The sequence below is a fragment of the Somniosus microcephalus genome, chromosome 28 (genome assembly GCF_052327205.1).
Source record: "Somniosus microcephalus isolate GS21.2 chromosome 28, FLI_Smic_1.0, whole genome shotgun sequence".
NCBI classification, from domain to species: Eukaryota; Metazoa; Chordata; class Chondrichthyes; order Squaliformes; family Somniosidae; genus Somniosus; species Somniosus microcephalus.
Window position 1 is genome coordinate 43,553,423 of NC_141014.1, and position 25,298 is coordinate 43,578,720.

At 50.9% G+C, this 25,298-nt stretch overlaps 1 protein-coding gene across 2 annotated transcripts; it reads right to left on the bottom strand.

Moving 5' to 3' along the window:
• On the bottom strand, nucleotides 1–25,298 carry LOC147099700 (leukocyte antigen CD37-like). 2 transcript variants are annotated; one of them, XM_085969084.1, is made up of 6 exons: nucleotides 25,025–25,298; nucleotides 21,057–21,131; nucleotides 18,353–18,460; nucleotides 14,966–15,166; nucleotides 5,524–5,607; nucleotides 1–216 (listed from the first exon to the last, which is right to left on the bottom strand). In XM_085969084.1, exons 1-6 carry the CDS (start codon nucleotides 25,214–25,216, stop codon nucleotides 139–141), a joined length of 738 nt encoding a protein of 245 aa, XP_085825210.1. In that variant the 5' UTR covers nucleotides 25,217–25,298; the 3' UTR covers nucleotides 1–138. The 2 variants fall into 2 exon arrangements, with proteins under 2 accessions (XP_085825210.1, XP_085825211.1); XM_085969085.1 differs by lacking the exon at nucleotides 5,524–5,607.

Consider the following 25,298-nt stretch of genomic DNA (forward strand, 5'->3'; position numbering starts at 1 on the left):
GTGTAGATCCCAGTCCCAGCTGTAATCCTCGAAGGGATTAAGCACAAACTGGAAGTAAAGTTACTGCAGGAAGTTATAAACAAAGTAAAATAAACACGTTGGTTTCCATCCTTCCAGACCTGCCCGCAAGCCTTGCGGTTACTGAAAGCGAATGAGCTTGTCGTAATCTGGGTCAATATTCCTACACAATAACATCGATAACGTCATCGCAAAGAGCTGTGGGAAAGGAGAAAGAGAGAGTGAGTGTGAATATCATAGCACCACACCACCAAATATAGACTGGCACAGTTCAGCATGACCTGATACAGCAGAGAGTACCACCCCATATACACAGTGACACCGAGCACGGTCACCCTATGGAGAGCGAGTCCAGTCCTTGTATACAGACACTGAGTGACGGTGAGCACCCATATACAGATGGACATGCTGCATGTCCTCGGTCACTCGTGAGGTGCCGATGGGACAGAATTCCCTGCCCAAGTCTGCCCAACTTGCTCAAGTGGAAAATCCAGGGCAGCGTGTCCAGCGGAGTGGCTGGATGTGTGATTACTGATGTTACCCCCAGTTCCTTCTCCTGACTCCTCACTGGGGTACAGTTCCACAGCGGACTCCTATTCATCCAAGTGGCCATTTGTCAGGTGTGAACCTAGATGGAATATTGCAGGGCATTTAATTACAGAAGACTTTACAGCCAAGTTCAGTGCTCTCCCATTTGCTGATCCCAGCATCTTGGGTGGGAAGGTGGCAATCGATCTGTCCCCTCCTCAATCCAAGGCAGGAAAGCCAATTGTAGCCAACTGCCAATCAGCATAAACCAACAATCAAACCAAAGCCCCTCAGGCTAAATGCTTCACTTGAACATGGGCACATTGATCCAGGGCCCAGCCTGCAGCTGCTGCATAACTGTCACTTTGCGGATAGATTCGGAGCGCTTCTCACAACACAAACCCACAATACAGCAGCTCTTTAGTTTTCCCCCTTTCTCAGCTTTTATTTGGTAGAATATAGATCGACAGCTTCAAAAGACAAGATCTCAATTTTGTAAGCAACTCACTGGTCTGTCCAGTCAGCAATAAATATCATGCCATCTCTCCTTGTCCCTGAGGCTGCGCTGTTATACTGGACCGTTCAGAAGATGTCTCTACGCTCGCTCCTTGTTGCTGAACATGTATTGAAATTCTAGAGGGATTTACGGATACTCTCAAACTCTGCAGCTTCCTCACCTCCGCACTGGGCTGAAACTGTTCCAAGCACAGAATGAAGGAGAGTGCGAGGAGCTTGAACTAGAAGTGAAGGTAGGAAAGGTGATTGATTGAAAAAATGTTGGAAAGAGAACAGATATCACGTGACACAAAATTAATTGGCTTCGCTCGAACAGTTTTATTTTGCAGAGCAGCCCATATTTAATATTCTTTTCACAAATTCCTCTTTGTTTTCATGTTCCATTACACACCTCCTCGCCCCCTCCCAGAGCTGTTTAATAATCACCTGCTGTCAGATCAGAGAAAGGTTCAGGGAGCCTCTCCCTCCTTCACCCAGCACCTTGCGGGGTCCTCCATCTACTCGAACTCTGTTGATACTCAGGATTTAATATAAGGAACAGGGGAACCAGGAAGAGGCCACTCAGCCCTCGAGCCTGCTCCAACAGTCAATTAGGTCACGGCTGATCTGTATCTCAAGCCCATCTACCCACCTTGGTTCCGTAACCCTTAATACCCTTTCCTAACAAAAATCTATCTATTTCAGTTTGGAAATTTTCAGCCTCAGCAGCTTTTTTTGGGAGGGGAAAGAGTTCCAGATTTCCACCACCTTTTGTGTGAAGAAGTGCTTCCTGACATGACCCCTGAACGGCCTGGCTCTAATTTTAAGGTTATTAAGGTTCTGCCCCCTTGTTCTGGACTCCCCCCACCAACCAGAGGAAATAGTTTCTCTCTATCAACCCACAATTCACAATTCAAATCGCTTTATTGGCATGATAAGTTACATCTTATGTTGCCAAAGCATCAAAATACATTTATGGTTGAGCACATAAACGCAGTTCTATTCATAGTGTATAAACCCTCTCAACTCCTTAATCACCTTAAACACCTCGATCAGATCACCCCTTAATCTTCTATACTCTACAGAATACAAGCCTAGTCTCTGCAACCGGTCTTCATAATTAACCCTTTTAGCCCCGGTATCATCTTCATGAATTGGCGCTGCTCCCCCTCCAAGGCCAATATATCCTTCCTGAGGAGCGGTGCCCAGAACTGAACCCAGTTACTCCAGATGGGGTCTAACCAGAGCTCTGTACAACGAACATAACTTCTACCCCTTTGTATTCCCGCCCCCTCGAGATAAAGGCCAACATTCCATGAGCCTTTTTAATTATATTTTGTACCTTTCCACTAGTGATTTCTGTACTTGAAATCCTAAATCTCTCAGCTCCTCCAGTTCCCAGCTTCTCGCCATTTAGAAAATACTCTGATCGATCTTTCTTAGGTCCACAGCGGGTGACCTCACACTTTCCCACACTGAACTCCATCTGTCACAGTTTTGCCCACTCACTGAATCTATCAATGTCCCTTTGTAACTTTCTGCTCCCATCGACACTACTTACTGAGCCTCCTAACTTAGTGTCGTCAGCAAACTTGGATATATGGCTCTCTATTCCTTCAACTAAGTCACTGATAAACATGGTGAAAAGCTGAGGCCCGAGTACAGATCCCCTGGGGGACATCACTTGTCACATCCTGCCAATTGGAGAACATACCCATTATCCCTACTCTGTCCCCCATCTCCTAACCAATTCCCTAACCATAGAGATTGAATCCAATTCCATGACTTTCATTATTGCTAACATTACATTTTATTTTCCGCTCCTGAATGCCTGACTCTCACTGGGGTACAGTTCCACAGACACTGACTCTCACTGGGGTTCAGTTCCACAGACACTGGCTCTCACTGGGGTACAGTTCCACAGACACTGACACTCACTGGGGTACAGTTCCACAGACACTGACTCTCACTGGGGTACAGTTCCACAGACACTGACTCTCACTGGGGTACAGTTCCACAGGCACCGACTCTCACTGGGGTACAGTTCCACAGGCACTGACTCTCACTGGGGTACAGTCCCACAGACACTGACTCTCACTGGGGTACAGTCCCACAGACACTGACTCTCACTGGGGTACAGTTCCACAGGCACTGACTCTCACTGGGGTACAGTTCCACAGACACTGACTCTCACTGGGGTACAGTTCCACAGACACTGACTCTCACTGGGGTTCAGTTCCACAGACACTGACTCTCACTGGGGTACAGTTCCACAGACACTGACTCTCACTGGGGTACAGTTCCACAGACACTGACTCTCACTGGGGTTCAGTTCCACAGACACTGACTCTCACTGGGGTACAGTTCCACAGACACTGGCTCTCACTGGGGTACAGTTCCACAGACACTGACTCTCACTGGGGTACAGTTCCACAGACACTGACTCTCACTGGGGTACAGTTCCACAGACACTGACTCTCACTGGGGTACAGTTCCACAGACACTGACTCTCACTGGGGTAGACACATCTGCTGAAAGGATGAATTTTGTCAATTCATCAACACCAATTAAGTTAACAGTAACAGTAATTGGATCAGTGATAAGTTAACACACAAAAACGAGCACTCGGACATACATTTACACGCACACTCTCACATTCACGCAGAAATTACCTTGCCAATATTCAATGTAGAAATCTCTGGAAGCAGAATGCAACCAAACCAAAGTAAGTTAGATTAGTTCAGTCAGATGTTACCAAACACCTTACACAAACGTCACCATTAAAGCTCTGGAATCATCAGCAAAGCCAGGCAATTCTCAACAGGAGGGGAATTGGGGGCTGCTACAATGCATGCTGCTAACTTGTTACAAACACCATGCAATGCTCGCTCACACCCCACCACGCTCAGTTCCACCCCTCCCCCCATGCTGTTGAGACTAGTTTCTCCCTCTATTTGAATCAACACTGAAATTGAGAGGTGAAACCAGTAGGGGGGGGCCGCCTAACCAGGCACCCCCCCCAGACACGTTTGTGCACTGTCTAGTTACCCAGGTGCCGGGGGTGGGTTCTCCTGGTGCCTCAAGCTGGGGGGGGGGGGTGGGGGTGAAAAGAGTCTCCAGAGCTTAGCCCCACTCCCTGGAACTTCTTCCCTACTCCGTTTTAAAAACCTTCTCAAAACCCATCTTTTCGACCAGGAATTCAGTTTGCCTTCCTAATCTCTCATTCTCCGAGTGCGCCCCTTGGACTTGTATTAAAGGCATGACATAAATGCTGTTTGTCGCAATGTGTCCCCCCAGACAGCATCTTAGTCCAAGCACCCTTCTTTGGGCCCACACCAGGTCCGACACCCACTCTGGGACAGGGTGGAGCTGGTTTACATTCACAATCTTTTTCAAACAGTGGAGCTCATCTCAGCTGCGCATCCCCTGCGCCCCGCCTGACGTTTACTATCTGCCCGGGTGAGTCTAGTTCTGGAACGTCACTCCACTCAAAACAGAAACCACAGGCACCTTCAGGAAGGGTCAGGAGATCAGTGGAGGAACCCTTGCGCTGTGTCCGAGTCAGGGTCAGGGTCAGGCTACAGCGGAGAATGATACAGAGCAACTGGAGGACTAAGCACAACAGGAATTATCAGGCCCCTCCCACACACCCCCCAGGCCCCTCCCACACACCCCCGGCCCCTCCCACCCGCCCAGGCGCGCCCCCCCCCCCCCCAGGCCCCATCACTACTTGTGCCTCCCCTCCCACCCGCCCCAGGCCCCTCCCACACACCCCCAGGCCCCATCACTCTTGTGCCGCCCTCCCACCCCCCCCCCCGGCCCCTCCCACCCACACCCCCAGCCCCTCCCACCCGCACCCCCCCCACCACACCACCCCAGCCCCATCACTCTTGTGCCGCCCCTCCCACCCCCCCCCCCGGCCCCTCCCACCCACACCCCCAGCCCCTCCCACCCGCACCCCCCCACCACACCAGGCCCCATCACTCTTGTGCCTCCCCTCCAGGCCCCCCCCACACCCCCAGGCCCCATCACTCCTGTGCCTCCCCTCCAGGCCCCTCCCACACACCCCATGGCCCCTCCCACACACCCCATGGCCCCTCCCACATGCCCCAAGCCCCGCCCACACGCCACCCCCCCCTCCCACACCCCACCCCCAGGCCCCTCCCACACCCTACACCCCCAGGCCCCTCCCACACACCCAAGCCCCGCCCACACCCCAACCCCCCCCCCCCCAGGCCCCTCCCGCACCCCACCCCCAGGCCCCTCCCGCCCCCAGGCCCCTCCCACACCCCACCCCCAGGCCCCTCCCACACCCCACCCCAGGCCCATCGGTTGCCATTTTCTTTTGTCATTTAGAGAAAACCAGAAAAAGTGGAATTAGATGCAAAGTTGCAAAGTTGACACTTGACCTGAAGGCAGTCTCAGTGCTGTCCCTGGCGGATCGCACTGGCTCAGGCTCATCGGCATCCTTCATTGACTCACCTCCACTAAACTGATGCCAATGCAGACAATCATGATGCTGAGGATATTTTCCCGCACCCATGTAAACACATTGTTCTTGCAGCTCTGGGGATAGAATGGCAAAAGAAACCCAGTCAGTGCCAGCAGCGTCACTTTCTCTGCCCATTAACTGAGCTTCTCTCAGCCGTCCTCGGGCCCCAGATACTACCAGCAAATATCACCGAGTAGGTACCAAGTACATTACAACCCAAACCTCTTCCAGTCGGTCACCTGCACACATCCAGGCCAGAGACAGCGCGGACCTGAGCGGCAGCGGCAGGTTAAAGGGAGCTGAGCAGCAACTTAAAAACAATAAACAAGGAGTGACGTCACAGGACAGCAGGTCGGTGATTGGCTCTCTAGGTTACTCACCAGCCAAAAAGCTGCAAGTGGATTAAACTCAGCACTGGGAGAGTATTAACTCCTATAAACTTTACGGAATTAATAACAAACTAAATGAACTAATTAAAACTAAAAATTAAAACTAAAAATAATCGTTTGAATAAAATTAACTTTTTTATGGGATGTGGGCGTCGCTGGCAAGGCTGGCATTTATTGCCCATCCCTACTTGCCCTTGAGAAGGTGGTGGTGAGCCGCCTTCTTGAACCGCTGCAGTCCGTGTGGTGAAGGTGCTCCCACAGTGCTGTTAGGGAGGGAGTTCCAGGATTTTGACCCAGCGACGATGAAGGAACGGCGATATACTTTTAAGTCAGGATGGTGTGTGACTTGGAGGGGAACTTGGAGGTGGTGGTGTTCCCGTGCGCCTGCTGCCCTTGTCCTTCTAGGTGGAAGAGGTCGCGGGTTTGGGAGGTGCTGCCGAAGAAGCCTTGGCAAGTTGCTGCAGTGCATCTTGTAGATGGTACACACTGCAGCCACAGTGCGCCAGTAGTGGAGGGAGTGAATGTTTAAGGTGTTGGATGGGGTGCCGATCAAGCGGGCTGCTTTGTCCTGGATGGTGTCGAGCTTCTTGAGTGTTGTTGGAGCTGCACTCATCCAGACAAGTGGAGAGTATTCCATCACACTCCCTACTTGTGCCTTGTAGATGGTGGAAAGGCTTTGGGGAGTCAGGAGGTGAGACACTCGCCGCAGAATACCCAGCCTCTGACCTGCTCTTGTTGCCACAGTATTTATGTGGCTGGTCCAGTTAAGTTTCTGGTCAATGGTGACCCCCAGGATGATGGTGGGGGATTCGGCGATGGTACTACCGTTGAATGTCAAGGGGAGGTGATTAGATTCTCGCTTGTTGGAGATAACATTCGCACCACAGAAGTGCCAGGCAATGACTATCAGCCCAAGCCTGAACGTCGTCCAGGTCTTGTTGCATGCGGGCATGGACTGCTTCATTATCTGAGGAGTTGTGAATGGCGCTGAACACTGTGCAGTCATGAGCGAACATCCCCATTTCTGACCTTATGTTGGAAGGAAGGTCATTGATGAAGCAGCTGAAGATGGTTGGGCCTAAGACACTGCCCTGAGGCACTCCTGCAGCGATGTCCTGGGCCTGTGATGATTGGCCTTCAACCACCACAACCATCTTCCTTTGCGCTAGGTATGACTCCAGCCAGTGGAGCATTTTCCGCCCGATTCCCATTGACTTCAGTTTTACTTGATGCCACACTCGGTCAAATGCTGCCTTGATGTCAGGGGCAGTCATTCTCACCTCACCTCTGGAATTCAGCTCCTTTGTCCATGATCAAGGCTGTAATGAGGTAGGGAGCCAAGTGGTCTTGGCGGAACCCAATCTGGGCATCAGTGAGCAGGTTATTGGTAAGTGCTGCTTGATAGCAGTGTCGACGACACCTTCCATCACTTTGCTGATGATTGAGAGTAGACTGATGGGGCGGTAATTGGCCAGGTTGGATTTGTCCTGCTTTGTGGACAGGACAAACCTGGGCAGTTTTCCACATTGTCGGATAGATGCCAGTGTTGTAGCTGTACTGGAACAGCTTGGCTAGAGGCGCGGCTAGTTCTGGAGCACAAGTCTTCAGCACGACAGCCAGAATGTTGTCGGGGCCCACAGCCTTTGCTGTATCCAGTGCGTCAGCCGTTTCTTGATATCATGTGGAGTGAATAGAATTGGCTGAAGAATGGCTTCTGTGATGGTGGGGGGCCTCAGGAGGAGGCCAATATGGATCATCCACTCGGCACTTCTGGCTGAAGATGGTTACAAATGCTTCAGTCTTGTCTTTAGCACTCACGTGCTGGGCTCCGCCATCATTGAGGATGGGGATATTCATGGAGCCTCCTCCTCCCGTTAGTTGTTTAATGGTCCATCACCATTCACGACTGGATGTGGCAGGACTGCAGAGCTTTGATCTGATCAGTTGATTGTGGGATCGCTTAGCCCTGTCTATAGCATGCTGCTTCTGCTTTTTAGCATGCATATAGTCCTGTGTTGCAGCTTCCCCAGGTTGGCACCTCATTTTTAGGTACACCTGGTGCTGCTCCTGGCATGGTCTTCTACACTCCTTATTGAACCAGGGTTGGTCCCCTGGCTTAATGCTAATGGTAGAGTGAGGGATATGCCGGGCCTTGTGGTTACAGATTGTGGTGGAATACAATTCTGCTGCTACTGATGGCCCACAGCGCCTCATGGATGCCCAGTTTTGAGCTGCTGAATCCGTTCTGAATCTATCCCATTTAGCACGGAGGTAGTGCCACACAACACGATGGAGGTTGTCCTCAGTGTGAAGACGGGACTTGGTCTCCACAATGACTGTGCGGTGGTCACTGCTACCAATACTGTCATGGACAGATGGATTGGTGAGGACGAGGTCAAGTAGATTTTTCCATCGTGTTGATTCTCTCACCACCTATCGCAGGCCCAGACTTGCAGTTATATCCTTCAGGACTCAGCCAGCTCGGTCAGTAGTGGTGTTACATTGAAGTCCCCCACCCAGAGCACATTCTGTGCCCTTGCTACTCGGTGCTTCTTCCAAGTGGTGTTCAACATGGAGGAGTCCTGATTCATCAGCTGAGGGAGGGCGGTAGGTGGTAATCAGCAGGAGGTTTCTTTGCCCATGCTTGACCTGAAGCCATGAGACTTCATGGGGTCCGGAGTCCATGTTGAGGACGCCCAGGGCCACTCCTTCCCGACTGTATACCACTGTGCCGCCACCCCTGGTGGGTCTGTCCTGCTGGGACAGGACATACCCAGAGATGGTGATGCAGGAGTTTGGAACATTAGCTGAAAGGTATGATTCTGTGAGTATGACTATGTCAGGCTGTTGCTTGACTAGTCTGTGGGACAGCTCTCCCAATTTTGGCCCAAGTCCCCAGATGTTGGTGAGGAGGACTTTGCAGGGTCGACTGGGTTGGGTGTGCCATTGCCGTGTCCGTAGCCGATGCCGGGTGGTCCGTCCTGTTTCATTCTTATTATTGTGTTTCATAGCGGTTTGTTACAACTGAGTGGCTTGCACATTTCAGAGGGCAGTTAAGAGTCAACCACACTGCTGTGGGTCTGTCCTAATTACATAAATAAAGAAGGTTAGATAGACATGACAAGGCAGGCGGTGGGCCGTAACTGCAGCATGTGGGAGTTTGTGGGCCGTAACTGCAGCATGTGGGAGTTTGTGGAGACAGTGAGATCCCGAACAACCACATCTGTGGTAAGTGTCTGCAGCTCGAGGAACTTGGGCTCAGAGTTGTTGAGCTGGAGTCCGAGGTGCAGACATTGCGGGGCATCAGGGAGTGGGGGAGAGTTACCGGGACACTTTGTTCCAGGAGGCAGTCACACCCCTTAGGTTAAGGAGTACTTTAGAGTTTGTCAATGGTCAGGGACAGGAGGGTGTGAACGCGAGTCAGGAAGGTATGGGGATCCAGGATCTAAATTAATAAACAAATCTAAGTTAATAATATCTGGATTGTTACCTGAGCCACATGTCAATTGGCATTGGGACAAACTGATGAGAGGTTTCAATGCATGGCTCAGGGTGGTGTGGGAGATTAACGGGTAAGACGGTACATGAGCAGTGGTGTACATTTAAGGAGTTATTTTACAACTTCCAAAAAATATATATTCCACTGAGGAAAAAAGGGTGTAAAAGAAAAGACAGCCATCCGTGGCTAAGTAAAGTAATTAAGGATAGTATCCGACTAAAAACAAGGGCATATAAGGTAGCCAAATCTAGTGGGAGGATAGAAGATTGGGAAGTCTTTAAAAGACAGTAAAAAATAACTAAAAGATTGATTAAGAAAGGGAAGATAGATTATGAAAGTAAATTAGCAAAAAATATAAAAACAGATAGCAAAAGTTTCTATAGTTATATAAAAAGAAAAAGGGTGGCTAAAGTAAATGTTGGTCCCTTAGAGGATGAGACCGGGAAATTAATGGTGGGAAACATGGAGATGGCAAAAACACTGAACAATTATTTTGTATCAGTCTTTACAGTAGAGGACACTAAGAATATCCCAACACTGGACAAACAGGGGGCTCTCGTGGGGGAGGAACTAAATACGATTAAAATCACTAAGGAAGTGGTACTCGGTAAAATAATGGGACTTAAGGCGGATAAATCACCTGGACCTGATGGCTTACATCCTAGGGTCTTGAGGGAAGTGGCGGTAGGGATTGTGGATGCATTGGTAATAATTTTCCAAAACTCCCTGGACTCAGCAAAGGTCCCGGCAGATTGGAAAACTGCTAATGTAACACCCTTATTTAAAAAGGGTAGTAGGCAGAAGGCTGGAAACTATAGACCTGTTAGCCTAACATCTGTGGTTGGTAAAATTTTAGAGTCCATTATTAAGGAGACAGTAACGGGACATTTGGATAAACATAATTTAATAGGACAAAGTCAGCATGGTTTTATGAAGGGGAAGTCATGTTTGACAAGTTTGCTTGAGTTCTTTGAGGAAGTAACATACAGGGTGGATAAAGGGGAACCAGTGGACGTAGTGTATTTAGACTTCCAAAAGGCATTTGACAAGGTGCCACACAAAAGATTATTGCTCAAGATAAAAAATCATGGGATTGGGGGTAATATTCTGGCATGGGTGGAGGATTGGCTATCTAACAGAAAGCAGAGAGTTGGGATAAATGGTTCGTTCTCAGACTGGCAATCAGTAACTAGTGGTGTTCCGCAGGGGTCAGTGCTGGGTCCCCAACTCTTTACAATCTATATTAACTATTTGGAGGAGGGGACTGAGTGTAACATATCAAAGTTTGCAGATGATACAAAGATGGGAAGGAAAGTAGTGAGTGAGGAGGACATAAAAAACCTGCAAAGGGACATAGACAGGCTAAGTAAGTGGGCAGAGATTTGGCAGATGGAATACAATACTGGAAAGTGTGAGGTTATGCACTTTGGCAGGAAAAATCATAGAGCAAGTTATTATCTTATTGGCAAGAAACTGGAAAGTACTGTAGTACAAAGGGATCTGGGGGTCCTGGTGCACGAAACTCAAAAAGTTAGTATGCAGGTGCAGCAAGTGATCAAGAAGGCCAATGGAATGTTGGCTTTTATTGCTAGGGGGATAGAATATAAAAACAGGGAGGTATTGTTGCAGTTGTACAAGGTATTGGTGAGACCGCACCTGGAATACTGCATACAGTTTTGGTGTCCATACTTAAGAAAAGACATACTTGCTCTCGAGTCAGTACAAAGAAGGTTCACTCGGTTAATCCCGGGAATGAGGGGGTGGTCATATGAGGAGAGGTTGAGTAGATTGGGACTCTACTCATTGGAGTTCAGAAGAATGAGAGGCGATCTTATTGAAACATATAAGATTGTGAAGGGGCTTGATCGGGTGGATGCGGTGAGGATGTTCCCAATGATGGGTGAAACTAGAACTAGGGGCATAATCTTAGAATAAGGGGCTGCTCTTTCAAAACTGAGATGAGGAGAAACTTCTTCACTCAGAGGGTAGTAGGTCTGTGGAATTTGCTGCCCCAGAAAGCTGTGGAAGCTTCATCATTAAATAAGTTTAAAACAGAAATAGATAGTTTCCTAGAAGTAAAGGGAATTAGGGGTTACAGGGAGCGGGCAGGAAATTGGACATGAGTCTATGTTCGGAATGGTCATGGCCCTGTGGGTAGTGGAGCGGGCCCAGGGGCCGTGTAGCCTGGTTCTGCTCCTACTTCTTGTGTTCTAATTCTGTTAGATTTCAGGAGATGGTTCTATTCCTGTTCCTGGCTGGGGTGGAGATCACCTTTTACAGAAGGTAAGTACTGTAGAAAATATAGGGACAGTGAGATCTCCTGGACGAGTTTCGATCGCCTAGATGGGTCGGAGAGGAATTTCCCAGATTTTTTTCTCCCAAATTGGCCATTGAGTTTTTTATCTGGTTTTTCGCCTCTCCCAGGAGATCACATGGGTTCGGGTGGATGCAGTGTGATAGAAGATTTGAGGTTAGGATCAGATCAGCCGTGATCTTATTGAATGGTGGAGCAGGCTCGAGGGGCCGATTGGCCGACTCCTGCTCCTATTTCTTATGCTCTAAGGGGTTTCAGTTCATGGGGCACTGGCACCAGTACCGGGGAAAGAGGGAGCTGTTCTGTTGGGACGGGCTCCACTTAAACTGGGCTGGGACCAGTGTCCTGGCGAATTGACTAACTAGGGCAGTAGACAGGGCTTTAAACTAATGAAGGGGGGGCGAGAGGATTCAGGAAAGAGTAGATTTTAAAGCAGCAAGATAAATGTCAAGGCTCTAGAGCGGAGTAGAGATTTGGGTAAAAATAAGCAGAGTGGGTCAGGAAGGGACAGAGAGAGTAACAAAGGTCATAGGGCATCAATAATAAGGAGACATCAGGGAAAAATAGAAAAAAAGTCAAAGAAAAGGCACTATATCGGAATGTGTGAAGCATTCGTAACAAAATAGATGAATTAATAGCGCAGATAGAAATTAATAGGTTTGATCGAATAGCCATTATGGAGACGTGGTTGCAAAGTGGCCAAGATTGGGAACTAAATATTCCAGGATACTTAACTTTTAGAAGAGAAGGCAAAATGGAAAAGGAGGAGGGATAGCTCTGATAATAAAGGATGGGATAAAGACAGTTGGGAGAAAGGATCTTAGCTCCGAAAATCAAGAAGTAGAATCAGTTTGGGTGGAGCTAAGAAACAGCAAGGGGCAGAAAACATTGGTGGGAGTTGTTTATAGGCCCCAAACAGTGGTTGTAATGTAGGGCAGAGTCTAAATCAGGAAATTAGAGGTGCATGTAACAAGGGTAATACAGTGATCATGGGGGACTTTAATCTACATATAGACTGGGCAAACCAAATTTGCAATAAGTGTGGAGGACAAATTCATGGAATATATACAAGATAGTTTTCTAGATCAGTATGTTGAGGAACCAACTAGGGAACAGGCTATTTTAGATCTAGTATTGTGCAATGAGAAAGGGTTAATTAATAAACTTGTAGTAAAGGGGCCTTTAGGGAAGAGTGACCATAATATGATTGAGTTTTATATTGAGTTTGAAAGTAATTTAGTTAAATCCGAAACTAGGGTCTTAAATTTAAACAAAGCAAACTACGTAGGTATGAGGTTCGAGTTAGCTAAGGTAGATTGAGAAACTACATTAAAAGGTATGACAGTGGACGAGCAATGGCTCGCATTTAAAGGATTAATACATAATTTACAACAAATATGCATTCCTTTAAGGCACAAAAACCCCACAGGAAAAGTGATCCAATCGTGGCTAACAAGAGAAGTTAAAGATAGTATTGGATCAAAGGAAGAGGCTTATAATGTTGAAGAGAGTAGTAAGCCTGAGGATTGGGAGGATTTTAGAATTCAGCAAAGGAGGACCAAGAAATTGATAAAGAAAAGGAAAACAGAATTAGAGTAAATTAGCGAGAGACATAGAAACAGACTGTAAAAGCTTCTATAGGTCTGTATAAATGAAAAGATTAGCGAAAGTAAATGTGGGTCCCTTACAGGCTGAGACAAGAGAAATTATAATGGGAAATAAAGAAATGGCAGAGAAATTAAACAAATACTGTGCATCTGTCTTCACGGAAGACCGAAAGACGAGATGTTAAACTGAGGCCCCGTCTGCTCTCTCAGGTGGACGTAAAAGATCCCACGGCACTATTTCGAAGAAGAGTAGGGGAGTTCTCCCCGTGTCCTTGAAACGACATCAAAACACAGATTATCTGGTCATTATCACATTGCTGTGTGTGGGGGCTTGCTGTGTGCAAATTGGCTGCCACGTTTCCCACATTACAACAGTGACTCCACTTCAAAAGTACTTCATTGGCTGTAAAGCACTTTGAGACATCCGGTGGTCATGAAAGGCGCTGGAGAAATGCAAGTCAGTCTTTTTCTTTTTTATTGCAGGAAAGTGGAGATGAGGTATAGAAGATCAGCCATGATCTATTGAATGGCGGAGCAGGCTTGAGGGGCCGAATGGCCTACTCCTGCTCCTATTTCTTATGTTCTTATGTAGACAGGGTTGGTGTAACCTAACCTATTCATCCAACCTTGGTGGGGCCCCTCGCCTGGGCCCTGCCCCCCTGGACCCTCGCCTGGGCCCTGGACCCTCGCCTGGGCCCTGCCCCCCTGGACCCTCGCCTGGGCCCTGCCCCCCTGGACCCTCGCCTGGGCCCTGCCCCCCTGGACCCTCGCCTGGGCCCTGCCCCCCTGGACCCTCGCCTGGGCCCTGCCCGCCTGGGCCCTGCCCCCCTGGACCCTCGCCTGGGCCCTGCCCCCCTGGACCCTGCCCCCCGCCCCCCTGGACCCTCGCCTGGGCCCTGCCCCCCTGGACCCTCGCCTGGGCCCTGCCCCCCTGGACCCTCGCCTGGGCCCTGCCCCCCTGGACCCTCGCCTGGGCCCTGCCCCCCTGGACCCTCGCCTGGGCCCTGCCCCCGTGCCTGGGCCCTGCCCCCCTGGACCCGTGCCTGGGCCCTGCCCCCCTGGACCCGTGCCTGGGCCCTGACCCCTGGACCCGTGCCTGGGCCCTGCCCCCCTGGACCCGTGCCTGGGCCCTGCCCCCCTGGACCCGTGCCTGGGCCCTGCCCCCCTGGACCCTCGCCTGGGCCCTGCCCCCCTGGACCCGTGCCTGGGCCCTGCCCCCCTGGACCCGTGCCTGGGCCCTGCCCCCCTGGACCCGTGCCTGGGCCCTGACCCCTGGACCCGTGCCTGGGCCCTGCCCCCCTGGACCCGTGCCTGGGCCCTGCCCCCCTGGACCCGTGCCTGGGCCCTGCCCCCCTGGACCCGTGCCTGGGCCCTGCCCCCCTGGACCCTCGCCTGGGCCCTGCCCCCCTGGACCCTCGCCTGGGCCCTGCCCCCCTGGACCCTCGCCTGGGCCCTGCCCCCCTGGACCCTCGCCTGGGCCCTGCCCCCCTGGACCCTCGCCTGGGCCCTGCCCCCCTGGACCCCGCCCCCCTGGACCCCTCCCCTGAGCGATAACGTGCAAGGTGTACCTGGCTACAAGTCTCAGAACTATCGTACGCCCTACGAGACTGGGTGAACCATTACCTTCAGCCTTTCGGTCAGTGGGTTGGTGGAGGCCGAGCAGAATCCTGTTTGCTGGGTGACGTTGAAGCTGGTGATATTCTGGGAGAAGGATTTTTGACAGGAGCAGGGAAAGATATAGTCCATCGATCCTCCAGAATCATTTCTCCTGATGTGTGGGTTTTTCATCCACTCCTGAGAATTATTCCAACCACAACAAGAGAACTGGAAAAGATGGAAGGTAATCGGATGGAGACGTTTACACATTATATTCCAAGACCAGCGGATTACCATACAATCTGTGACAGTTGAATTTTATTTTAATATTTATAGTGGACTAACCGAATAAATGGGATAATATTCACATATCAAACTAAGATACGGATTGATTGTAACTGGGAGCAGAGTCCCTCACTGAGACACCCAATTGGATCTTAGTCCCTGCTCTGCTGTTCAATGCTGCGATAGTTTGGAATCTCTCCCTTCATCAAACTCACTGACTCCAGGTCTGACCGGAATAAAATGCTCTGTTCAAATCGGACTCTGCACAAATTTATTATCGGTGACCAACAGACCCCAACGAGCAAAACGCAGACTATAAGGTGTTCGATATTATGAAGGGTCGTTATGGAGTGAATAAAGAATCTGTTTCCACCAAGGGTCGCTAACCAGAGGACACAGATTAAAGGTGATTGGCAAAAGAACCAGGGGGACACGAGGAGAATTATTATTTATTTTTTTATTTATTTTTTTTATACACAGCGAGTTGTTGTGATCTGGAATGCGCTGCCTGAAAGGGTGGTGGAAGCAGATTCAATAATAACTTTCAAAACGGAATTCGATCAATACTTGAAGGGGAAACAATTGCAGGACTACAGGGAAAGGACCGGGGGGGGGGGGGGGGGGGACTAATTGGAGAACTCTGCCAAAGAGCCGGCACAGGCACGACAGGCCGAAGGGCCTCCTTCCGTGCTGTATCATTCTATGATTCTAATTCAGTAATTCGTTTACCCATTTTTAGAGGGCTGGGAATCCTCTGATCAGTGCTAAGCATGGAAGCGCCATGCACTTGCAGTCCCTGCCTATATTACGCCCAGCCTTACTCCCACTGAAATGATGGCGGTCTCGGGCCATTTAATGGCTGGGAATTCAGGCTGCAGCACCCGGGCAAGCCACCTGGCGGCGCTCAACACCAGTGTCTACAACGATAGCAAAATACTGCAGACGCTGGAAATCCGAAATAACAGAAAATGCTGGAAAAACTCAGCAGGCCAGGCAACATCCGTGGAGAGAGAAATAGTCAACATTTCAGGTCGAAACCCTTCGTCAAGACCAGTGTCTACAAGCTTGGTGGCGCCTCGAGCAGGGAAGCAGCGGCACTGCAGCTGTTGAACATAAGAACATAAGAAATAGGAGCAGGAGTAGGCCAATCGGCCCCTCGAGCCTGCTCCGCCATTCAATAAGATCATGGCTGATCTGATCCTAATCGCCAATCTACTATCACAGAACCATCTCCTGAATCTAACAGAATTAGACACACGAAATAGGAGCAGGATCAGGGTACACGGCCCCTGGGCCCGCTCCGCTACCCACAGGGCCATGACCGATCCGAACCTAGACTCATGTCCAAATTCCTGCCCGCTCCCCGTAACCCTTAATTCCCTTTACTTCTAGGAAACTGTCTATTTCTGTTTTAAATTTATGTAATGATGTAGCTTCTACAGCTTTTTGGGGCAGCATATTCCATGGACCTACCACCCTCTGAGTGAAGTAGTTCCTCCTCATCTCAGTTTTGAAAGAGCAGCCCCTTATTCTAAGACTATGCCCCCTAGTTCTAGTTTCACCCATCATCGGGAACATCCTCCCCGCATCCACCCGATCCAAACCCTTCACAATCTTATATGTTTCAATAAGATCGCCTCTCATTCTTCTGAACTCCAATGAGTAGAGTCCCAATCTACTCAACCTCTCCTCATATGTCCATCCCCTCATCCCCGGGATTAACCGAGTGAACCTTCTTTGTACTGACTCGAGAGCAAGTATGTCTTTTCTTAAGTATGGACACCAAAACTGTATGCAGTATTCCAGGTGCGGTCTCACCAATACCTTGTACAATTGAAGCAATACCTCCCTATTTTTATATTCTATCCCCCTAGCAATGAAAGCCAACATTCCATTGGCCTTCTTAATCACTTGCTGCACCTGCATACTAACCTTTTGAGTTTCGTGCACCAGGACCCCCAGATCCCTTTGTAGTTCAGTACTTTCCAGTTTCTTGCCATTAAGATAATAACTTGTCCACAATTTTTCCTGCCAAAGTGCATAACCTCACACTTTCCAGTATTGTATTCCATCTGCCAAATCTCTGCCCACTTACTTAGCCTGTCTATGTCCCCTTGCAGGTTTTTTATGTCCTCCTCACTCACTACTTTCCCTCCCATCTTAGTATCATCTGCAAACTTTGATATGTTACACTCGGTCCCCTCCTCCAAATCGTTAATATTCTCCAGGCTGGGACAGCGCTGTGTTCCGGCCATTTGACTGTGGAGGACTTCACAGCGGAGTTCGATCATGCCCACACCCTTGTCCACACACGCACAGGAATCTCTGGATAATAAGCAGCAGGAGTCCTGGATGATTTTCCTTTCCCTGGCTGAGACCCTGTAGCTGACAATTCTTAATGCTGAGGGATTCAAGCTGCCAAACTCCCGAACTAAAGGGATTCATTTTCACCTTGGTAATGTGTCGTGTGACTCACTTAGCCATTGCCCATGGCAACTGGTTACGGTTATAAGGAGGAAACGAGATCAGCCATTTGATACCTCGGTGTGAAACCAGGACTGTTGCTCGCATTTAACCAGCGATGGAAATGCTGGGCTGCATCTCTCTCTCTTTATTTGGTTCCTTTTTCAGTCCCAAAGCAAAGGTTTAAGAACATAGAACTTCACAGGACAACCTGTGCAGTGCTGATCCCTGATCTGTGCGAATTCAAAGGAACACAGGAATGTATAGGTCCAGAAGAAACTATTGCAGTCCACCTGGTTACAATTTGAGAAATACAATATGCTATTCTCTCTCTCTCATAGTCTTAATCACCTTCTCTGCCAAAGATCTATCCAGTATCCTCTTACATTTCCCCAACACTATCTCCCTCCTGTGTCTTCTTTGGGGAGTCTGTTCTTTACATTCAACCTTCTCTGTCTAAAGTTCAATCTAAACTGGCTGTTTATCAAACGCTTTAATTAAATCAAACCCTTTACCAAAACCATTAAACTATTGACAGTTACAGTGCCACAAATGTGTTGCTGTCCCAGCCCATCCACCCCTGGGTCCGCCCAGAGGTTATGATACTGTCCCTTTAAGCTGCTACGACACTGTCCCTTTAAGCTGCTGTTGAATTCTCCCACTCACTTGCAGTTGGATGAAATCCCAACTGCCCTCCAGACTCTGGTGCAACTTGTCAGTCTTGTCGTACTTTTCAATCAGGTCTTTCACAGCGAAGCTCAGCTGCTTCTCAATCTAAAGAAGGACGAGAAGGAAATTGTAAAAAAACACTGCAGGAAACTCACCGGTCAGGCAGTCGCTCCGCCCAGAATTCCACAGCTACAACAACAACTTGCATTTATATAGCACCTTTAACTTAGTAAAACGTCCCAAGGCGCTTCACAGGAACGCAATCAGACAAAATTTCACACCGAGCCACAAAAGGATTAGGACATATGACCGAAAGCTTGGTCAGAGGGAGGTTTTAAAGAGCGTCTTAAAGGAGGAGAGAGTGGCGGAGAGGTTGAGGGTGGGAATTCCAGGGCTTAGGGACTCGGCAGCTGAATGCACGGCCACCAATGGTGGAGGGATTATAATCAGGGATACGCAACAGGCCAGAATTGGAGGAGCGCAGAGACCTTGGAGGGTTGTAGAGCTGGAGGAGATTACAGAGATAGGGAGGGGGGAAACGCCTCTCTCCCCCAGCGAGTGAGGGGGGAAACGCCTCTCTCCCCCAGCGAGTGAGGGGGGAAACGCCTCTCTCCCCCAGCGAGTGAGGGGGGAAACGCCTCTCTCCCCCAGCGAGTGAGGGGGGAAACGCCTCTCTCCCCCAGCGAGTGAGGGGGGAAACGCCTCTCTCCCCCAGCGAGTGAGGGGGGAAACGCCTCTCTCCCCCAGCGAGTGAGGGGGGAAACGCCTCTCTCCCCCAGCGAGTGAGGGGGGAAACGCCTCTCTCCCCCAGCGAGTGAGGGGGGAAACGCCTCTCTCCCCCAGCGAGTGAGGGGGGAAACGCCTCTCTCCCCCAGCGAGTGAGGGGGGAAACGCCTCTCTCCCCCAGCGAGTGAGGGGGGAAACGCCTCTCTCCCCCAGCGAGTGAGGGGGGAAACGCCTCTCTCCCCCAGCGAGTGAGGGGGGAAACGCCTCTCTCCCCCAGCGAGTGAGGGGAGGAAACGCCTCTCTCCCCCAGCGAGTGAGGGGGGGAAACGCCTCTCTCCCCCAGCGAGTGAGGGGGGAACTCCTCTCTCCTCCAGCGAGTGAGGGGGGAAACGCCTCTCTCCCCCAGCGAGTGAGGGGAGGAAACTCCTCTCTCCCCCAGCGAGTGAGGGAGGAAACGCCTCTCTCCCCCAGCGAGTGAGGGGGGAAACTCCTCTCTCCCCCAGCGAGTGAGGGAGGAAACGCCTCTCTCCCCCAGCGAGTGAGGGAGGAAACGCCTCTCTCCCCCAGCGAGTGAGGGAGGAAACTCCTCTCTCCCCCAGCGAGTGAGGGGGGGGAACGCCTCCCTCCCCCAGCGAGTGAGGGGGGAAACTCCTCCCTCCCCCAGCGAGTGAGGGGGGAAACTCCTCTCCCCCAGCGAGTGAGGGGGGAAACGCCTCTCTCCCCCAGCGAGTGAGGGGGGAAAACGCCTCTCTCCCCCAGCGAGTGAGGGGAGGAAACTCCTCTCTCCCCCAGCGAGTGAGGGGGGAAACGCCTCTCTCCCCCAGCGAGTGAGGGGGGAAACTCCTCTCTCCCCCAGCGAGTGAGGGGGGAAACGCCTTTCTCCCCCAGCCAGTGAGGGGGGAAACGCCTCTCTCCCCCAGCGAGTGAGGGGGAAACGCCTCTCTTCCCCCAGCGAGTGAGGGGAGGAAACGCCTCTCTCCCCCAGCGAGTGAGGGGGGGAAACGCCTCTCTCCCCCAGCGAGTGAGGGGAGGAAACGCCTCTCTCCCCCAGCGAGTGAGGGGAGGAAACGCCTCTCTCCCCCAGCGAGGGGAGGAAACGCTTCTCTCCCCCAGCGAGTGAGGGAGGAAACTCCTCTCTCCCCCAGCGAGTGAGGGGGGGAAACTCCTCTCTCCCCCAGCGAGTGAGGGGGGGAAACGCCTCTCTCCCCCAGCGAGTGAGGGGGGAAACGCCTCTCTCCCCCAGCGAGTGAGGGGGGAAACGCCTCTCTCCCCCAGCGAGTGAGGGGGAAACGCCTCTCTCCCCCAGCGAGTGAGGGGAGGAAACGCCTCTCTCCCCCAGCGAGTGAGGGGAGGAAACGCCTCTCTCCCCCAGCGAGTGAGGGGGAAACGCCTCTCTCCCCCAGCGAGTGAGGGGGGAACTCCTCTCTTCCCCCAGCGAGTGAGGGGGGAACTCCTCTCTCCCCCAGCAAGGGGAGGAAATGCCTCTCTCCCCCAGCGAGTGAGGGGGGAAACGCTTCTCTCCCCCAGCGAGTGAGGGGGGAAAACGCTTCTCTCCCCCAGCGAGTGAGGGAGGAAACGCCTCTCTCCCCCAGCGAGTGAGGGAGGAAACGCCTCTCTCCCCCAGCGAGTGAGGGAGGAAACGCCTCTCTCCCCCAGCGAGTGAGGGAGGAAACGCCTCTCTCCCCCAGCGAGAGGTGGGGGGCGGGGGGGAGAAACGCCTCTCTCCCAGCGAGTGAGGGGGGCAGAGATGCCTCTCTCCACTTGGTAACAGTTACCTACAGCAGCTGATTCAGGACCTCACCGTGTGCGGGAACCGCAGACCTGCACCCCATCCCGGAGACGGGAATTAGAGTCATTCTGAAACATGTCACCCACGGCCCCAGGGAGAAGGCCGCGGGACCGATATTGGGCCGGACTGAGTCTCTGCAAAGCCGCCTCCAACCCAGGCACGTTATTCACATTTACTGGAACTCACCAGCTTTCTCTGTGTGTAAATCAGAACTCCAACAGTGATCTGTGACGCCAGGAGGAATACCAGCAACGTGAAGTACTGGGAAAGAGACAAAATAATTGGATGTAAAGTTCAGCGATCAAGTCAAGCCCGAACCCATCCCGGCCAAATAGGTTTTTTTAGCTCCTGAGCAGAGGCCGATTCTATTTACTGTACCCGCTCACACCCATCAGTAAAAAGAGGAACAGAGAAGAGTGTGAGCAACATGAAAGAGATTAAAATAGAAACCACAGGAAATATTTACAAACAATTTGAAAAAGGGAAATGGATAATTTGGCTTGTTTCGATCTGTGAGCCCAGAGCAAAACCCTCACCCACCCTCGCACAGCAAACACAGTACAGTAGGGGCGAAGGACAGCATGGGTTAGATACAGAGTAAAGCTCCCTCTACACTGTCCCATCAAACACTCCCAGGGCAGGTACAGCACGGGTTAGATACAGAGTAACACTCCCTCTACACTGTCCCATCAAACACTCCCAGGGCAGGTACAGCACGGGTTAGATACAGAGTAACGCTCCCTCTACACTGTCCCATCAAACACTCCCAGGGCAGGTACAGCACGGGGTTAGATACAGAGTAAAGCTCCCTCTACACTGTCCCATCAAACACTCCCAGGGCAGGTACAGCACGGGTTAGATACAGAGTAAAGCTCCCTCTACACTGTCCCGTCAAACACTCCCAGTGCAGGTACAGCACGGGTTAGATACAGAGTAAAGCTCCCTCTACACTGTCCCGTCAAACACTCCCAGTGCAGGTACAGCACGGGTTAGATACAGAGTAAAGCTCCCTCTACACTGTCCCATCAAACACTCCCAGGGCAGGTACAGCACGGGTTAGATACAGAGTAAAGCTCCCTCTACACTGTCCCATCAAACACTCCCAGGGCAGGTGTTAGATCCGTGATTCTGAGCGTATGCTGTTATTGAATAACCACACGGATGCTGTAACTCAACAACAAACAGGTATTTACTGGAGGAGGGTAGTCTCAAGACTGGGGGTACAGGCATGCGCAAAGCTTATATACAGATGTGGTCACTGCCGGTACTACAGTATACAGGAGCTGTAAAAGTAGTTCTGTCTTAAAGGCACATACACTACAGCAGGTACAGCACGGGGTTAGATACAGAGTAAAGCTCCCTCTACACTGTCCCATCAAACACTCCCAGGGCAGGTACAGCACGGGATTAGATACAGAGTAAAGCTCCCTCTACACTGTCCCATCAAACACTCCCAGGGCAGGTACAGCATGGGTTAGAAACAGAGTAAAGCTCCCTCTACACTGTCCCATCAAACACTCCCAGGGCAGGTACAGCACGGGTTAGATACAGAGTAAAGCTCCCTCTACACTGTCCCATCAAACACTCCCAGGGCAGGTGTTAGATCCGTGATTCTGAGCGTATGCTGTTATTGAATAACCACACGGATGCTGTAACTTAACAACAAACAGGTATTTACTGGAGGAGGGTAGTCTCAAGACTGGGGGTACAGGCATGCGCAAAGCTTATATACAGATGTGGTCACTGCCGGTACTACAGTATACAGGAGCTGTAAAAGTAGTTCTGTCTTAAAGGCACATACACTACAGCAGGTACAGCACGGGTTAGATACAGAGTAAAGCTCCCTCTACACTGTCCCATCAAACACTCCCAGGGCAGGTACAGCACGGGTTAGATACAGAGTAAAGCTCCCTCAACACTTTCCCGTCAAACACTCCCGGGGCAGGTACAGCACGGGTTAGATACAGAGTAAAGCTCCCTCTACACTGTCCCATCAAACACTCCCGGGGCAGGTACAGCATGGGGTTAGATACAGAGTAAAGCTCCCTCTACACTGTCCCATCAAACACTCCCAGGGCAGGTACAGCATGGGGTTAGATACAGAGTAAAGCTCCCTCTACACTGTCCCATCAAACACTCCCAGGGCAGGTACAGCACGGGTTAGATACAGAGTAAAGCTCCCTCTACACTGTCCCATCAAACACTCCCAGGGCAGGTACAGCATGGGTTAGATACAGAGTAAAGCTCCCTCTACACTGTCCCATCAAACACTCCCAGGGCAGGTACAGCACGGGTTAGATACAGAGTAAAGCTCCCTCTACACTGTCCCCTGAAATATGCCTCAACCCCCTAAGCTGCCACTGCAGACATGTGACATATGCACTTCCCAACCTGCTCTGGACTCGGGTGAAACGGTCACTTTGTGTTGTGGTTTCACATCCACTCGGAACTGGGTAAAAATTGTCATTTCACACAAACCGCTGCAGGCAACAGACTCAGGGAAGGTGCTGCTGAACTCAGTGGCTGGATGGGGAGAGCGAGGGAAAGCTTGTCGCCAGCTCGGTCACTCAGCACCCACATCAGTTTCCCAGAAAACTGCCCTTTGTTTTATGCAAAATTAGGGGGAGGTTTTTTTGTAGAAGAGAAAGCTGATGTTTTCTACCAAGATGATTGGCAAGTTTGGAGGACTGTTGAGTCCCATAGGTATCCCATATCTGAGTGTTTGCTACACACTAAAATGGCAAGATTCACCAACCCATTACTGGGAAATTCTCGCAGGAAAACTGTGCTGTCTCCACCCCTCCTTCCAATAATTCTCTTCTCCATTCGGTTCAAGGGTTCTCTCAGTCATTAAATTTCTCTCTCAGATCTGTTTAATCTCTGTACTCCTGCAGGACCTCGTCTCCTGATCATATTCCTTTCACCCGATCCTCAAGAGAAGGATCCTCAATCCTCAGTCAGATGCGCCACTTGTTACTGTCCTTCACTGAAGCCCCTCCAATAATCCGCCAGCTCAACGCTTCTGCTTGAAACCAAGGTCGTCAGTCTGAAAACTCCCGTACTGCGAGATCTCTGACCCCCACCCAACCTAAGAGCTGCCCTTCGGCAACACCCTTCCCCTCAACACCCGACCACCTCCCCCATCGTGGCCCCCGACCCCCCTCTGGTTACGTAGCTGCAGCGGGGATCAGGTGCAGGGAGGGTCGTTGAGCCTCCTGTTTTCTGCTCCTGTCTGTTGACTTGGGCCAGTCGTTCTTAGGAGCTGCTTGAAACTACCGGACAGTGTCAGGTGGGGCAGCGTGGGCCTCAGCACCATCAGACAAAGTGTTTCCTCTCCACGCTGCCCGACTGTGGCCAGGCTCGGGGATGGGGGCGGGGGTCAGAGGCCGGGACCGTCCCCAGGACCACAATCAGCGCCAGGACAGGGACAGCCTTTCACGACTTCAGGACATCACAAAGCACTTTACAGCCAATTGAGTATTATTGAAGTGGTGTCACTGTTGTAATGTAGGAAACGCAGCAACCAATTTGCACACAGCAAGCTCCCACAAACTGCAATGTGATAATCTGTCTTAGTGATGTTGGTTGAGGGATAAATATTGGCCAGGACCCTGGGGAGAACTCCCCTGCTCTTCTTCCAATAGTGGCCGTCCACCTGAGAGGACAGTGAGTGATGGTCCCAGCCCACACCCAGCGTGTCTGAATCAGGGCCATTATAGTTTAAACCTGCTGCACTGCAACTCCTGCTTCTCAGATTAAACAGATGAGATTGGACACTTCAACCTACTTTCTGTTTAAACAAATCTCTTTTACTCCGATATGAGATCTTTAATTTAATGTGTCCTTTATCCCTTCGGGTTTCGTCTCCCAACGGTTCGTACTTGAACTGAATTGCAATTGGGAGAGAGAACTGACCAAAGGAGTGGTAAATATTTACAGAATACTGAAGATCAGAGTCGCTTGTCAGTCCCACAACATCCGTGAACCCGAGGCTCCATTTAGCAGAGACTCACTCAGACTGCACGTCCTGCCTGAGTGTCTCAGTCAGTGCTCGGGCTGGCGTGTGAATTGCGAGTACACGCGGTCTCCATGCCGACCGTTTCCCGCTAATTTTACCGTCAGAACTGGGACTTGTGACACAAACTGATACTCACAATTCCCAACATGCATTTCACCTCCTTCAGAGCTCCGATGCAGCCGAGAAATCCCATCATCATGGTGAAGGTGCCGAGGCCGCAGAGCAGGTAGGACCACAGTTGCAGGGGGATGGAGGTAGTCTCTGTTGACAAAACAACCAGGGTGAAAACAGAAAACAACCTCACAACACACACACCCGAGATTCCCATCTGCACGTTGTATCCCTGCACACCGGCCACGAGGAGTTCTCAAATAGAACACTTTCCAGTTAGCACAGCAACCCACACCTAC

Excerpts from the sequence above, each read along its gene's own strand:
- LOC147099700 (XM_085969084.1), bottom strand. The coding sequence starts at position 25,216 with ATGGGAATCTCGGGTGTGTGTGTTGTGAGGTTGTTTTCTGTTTTCACC. Across the intron at positions 18,461-21,056 it reads TTTACACACAGAGAAAGCTG|ATTGAGAAGCAGCTGAGCTT; the intron begins GTGAGTTCCAGT and ends GTCCTTCTTTAG. Across the intron at positions 217-5,523 it reads TTGGCATCAGTTTAGTGGAG|CTCTTTGCGATGACGTTATC; the intron begins GTGAGTCAATGA and ends CCTTTCCCACAG.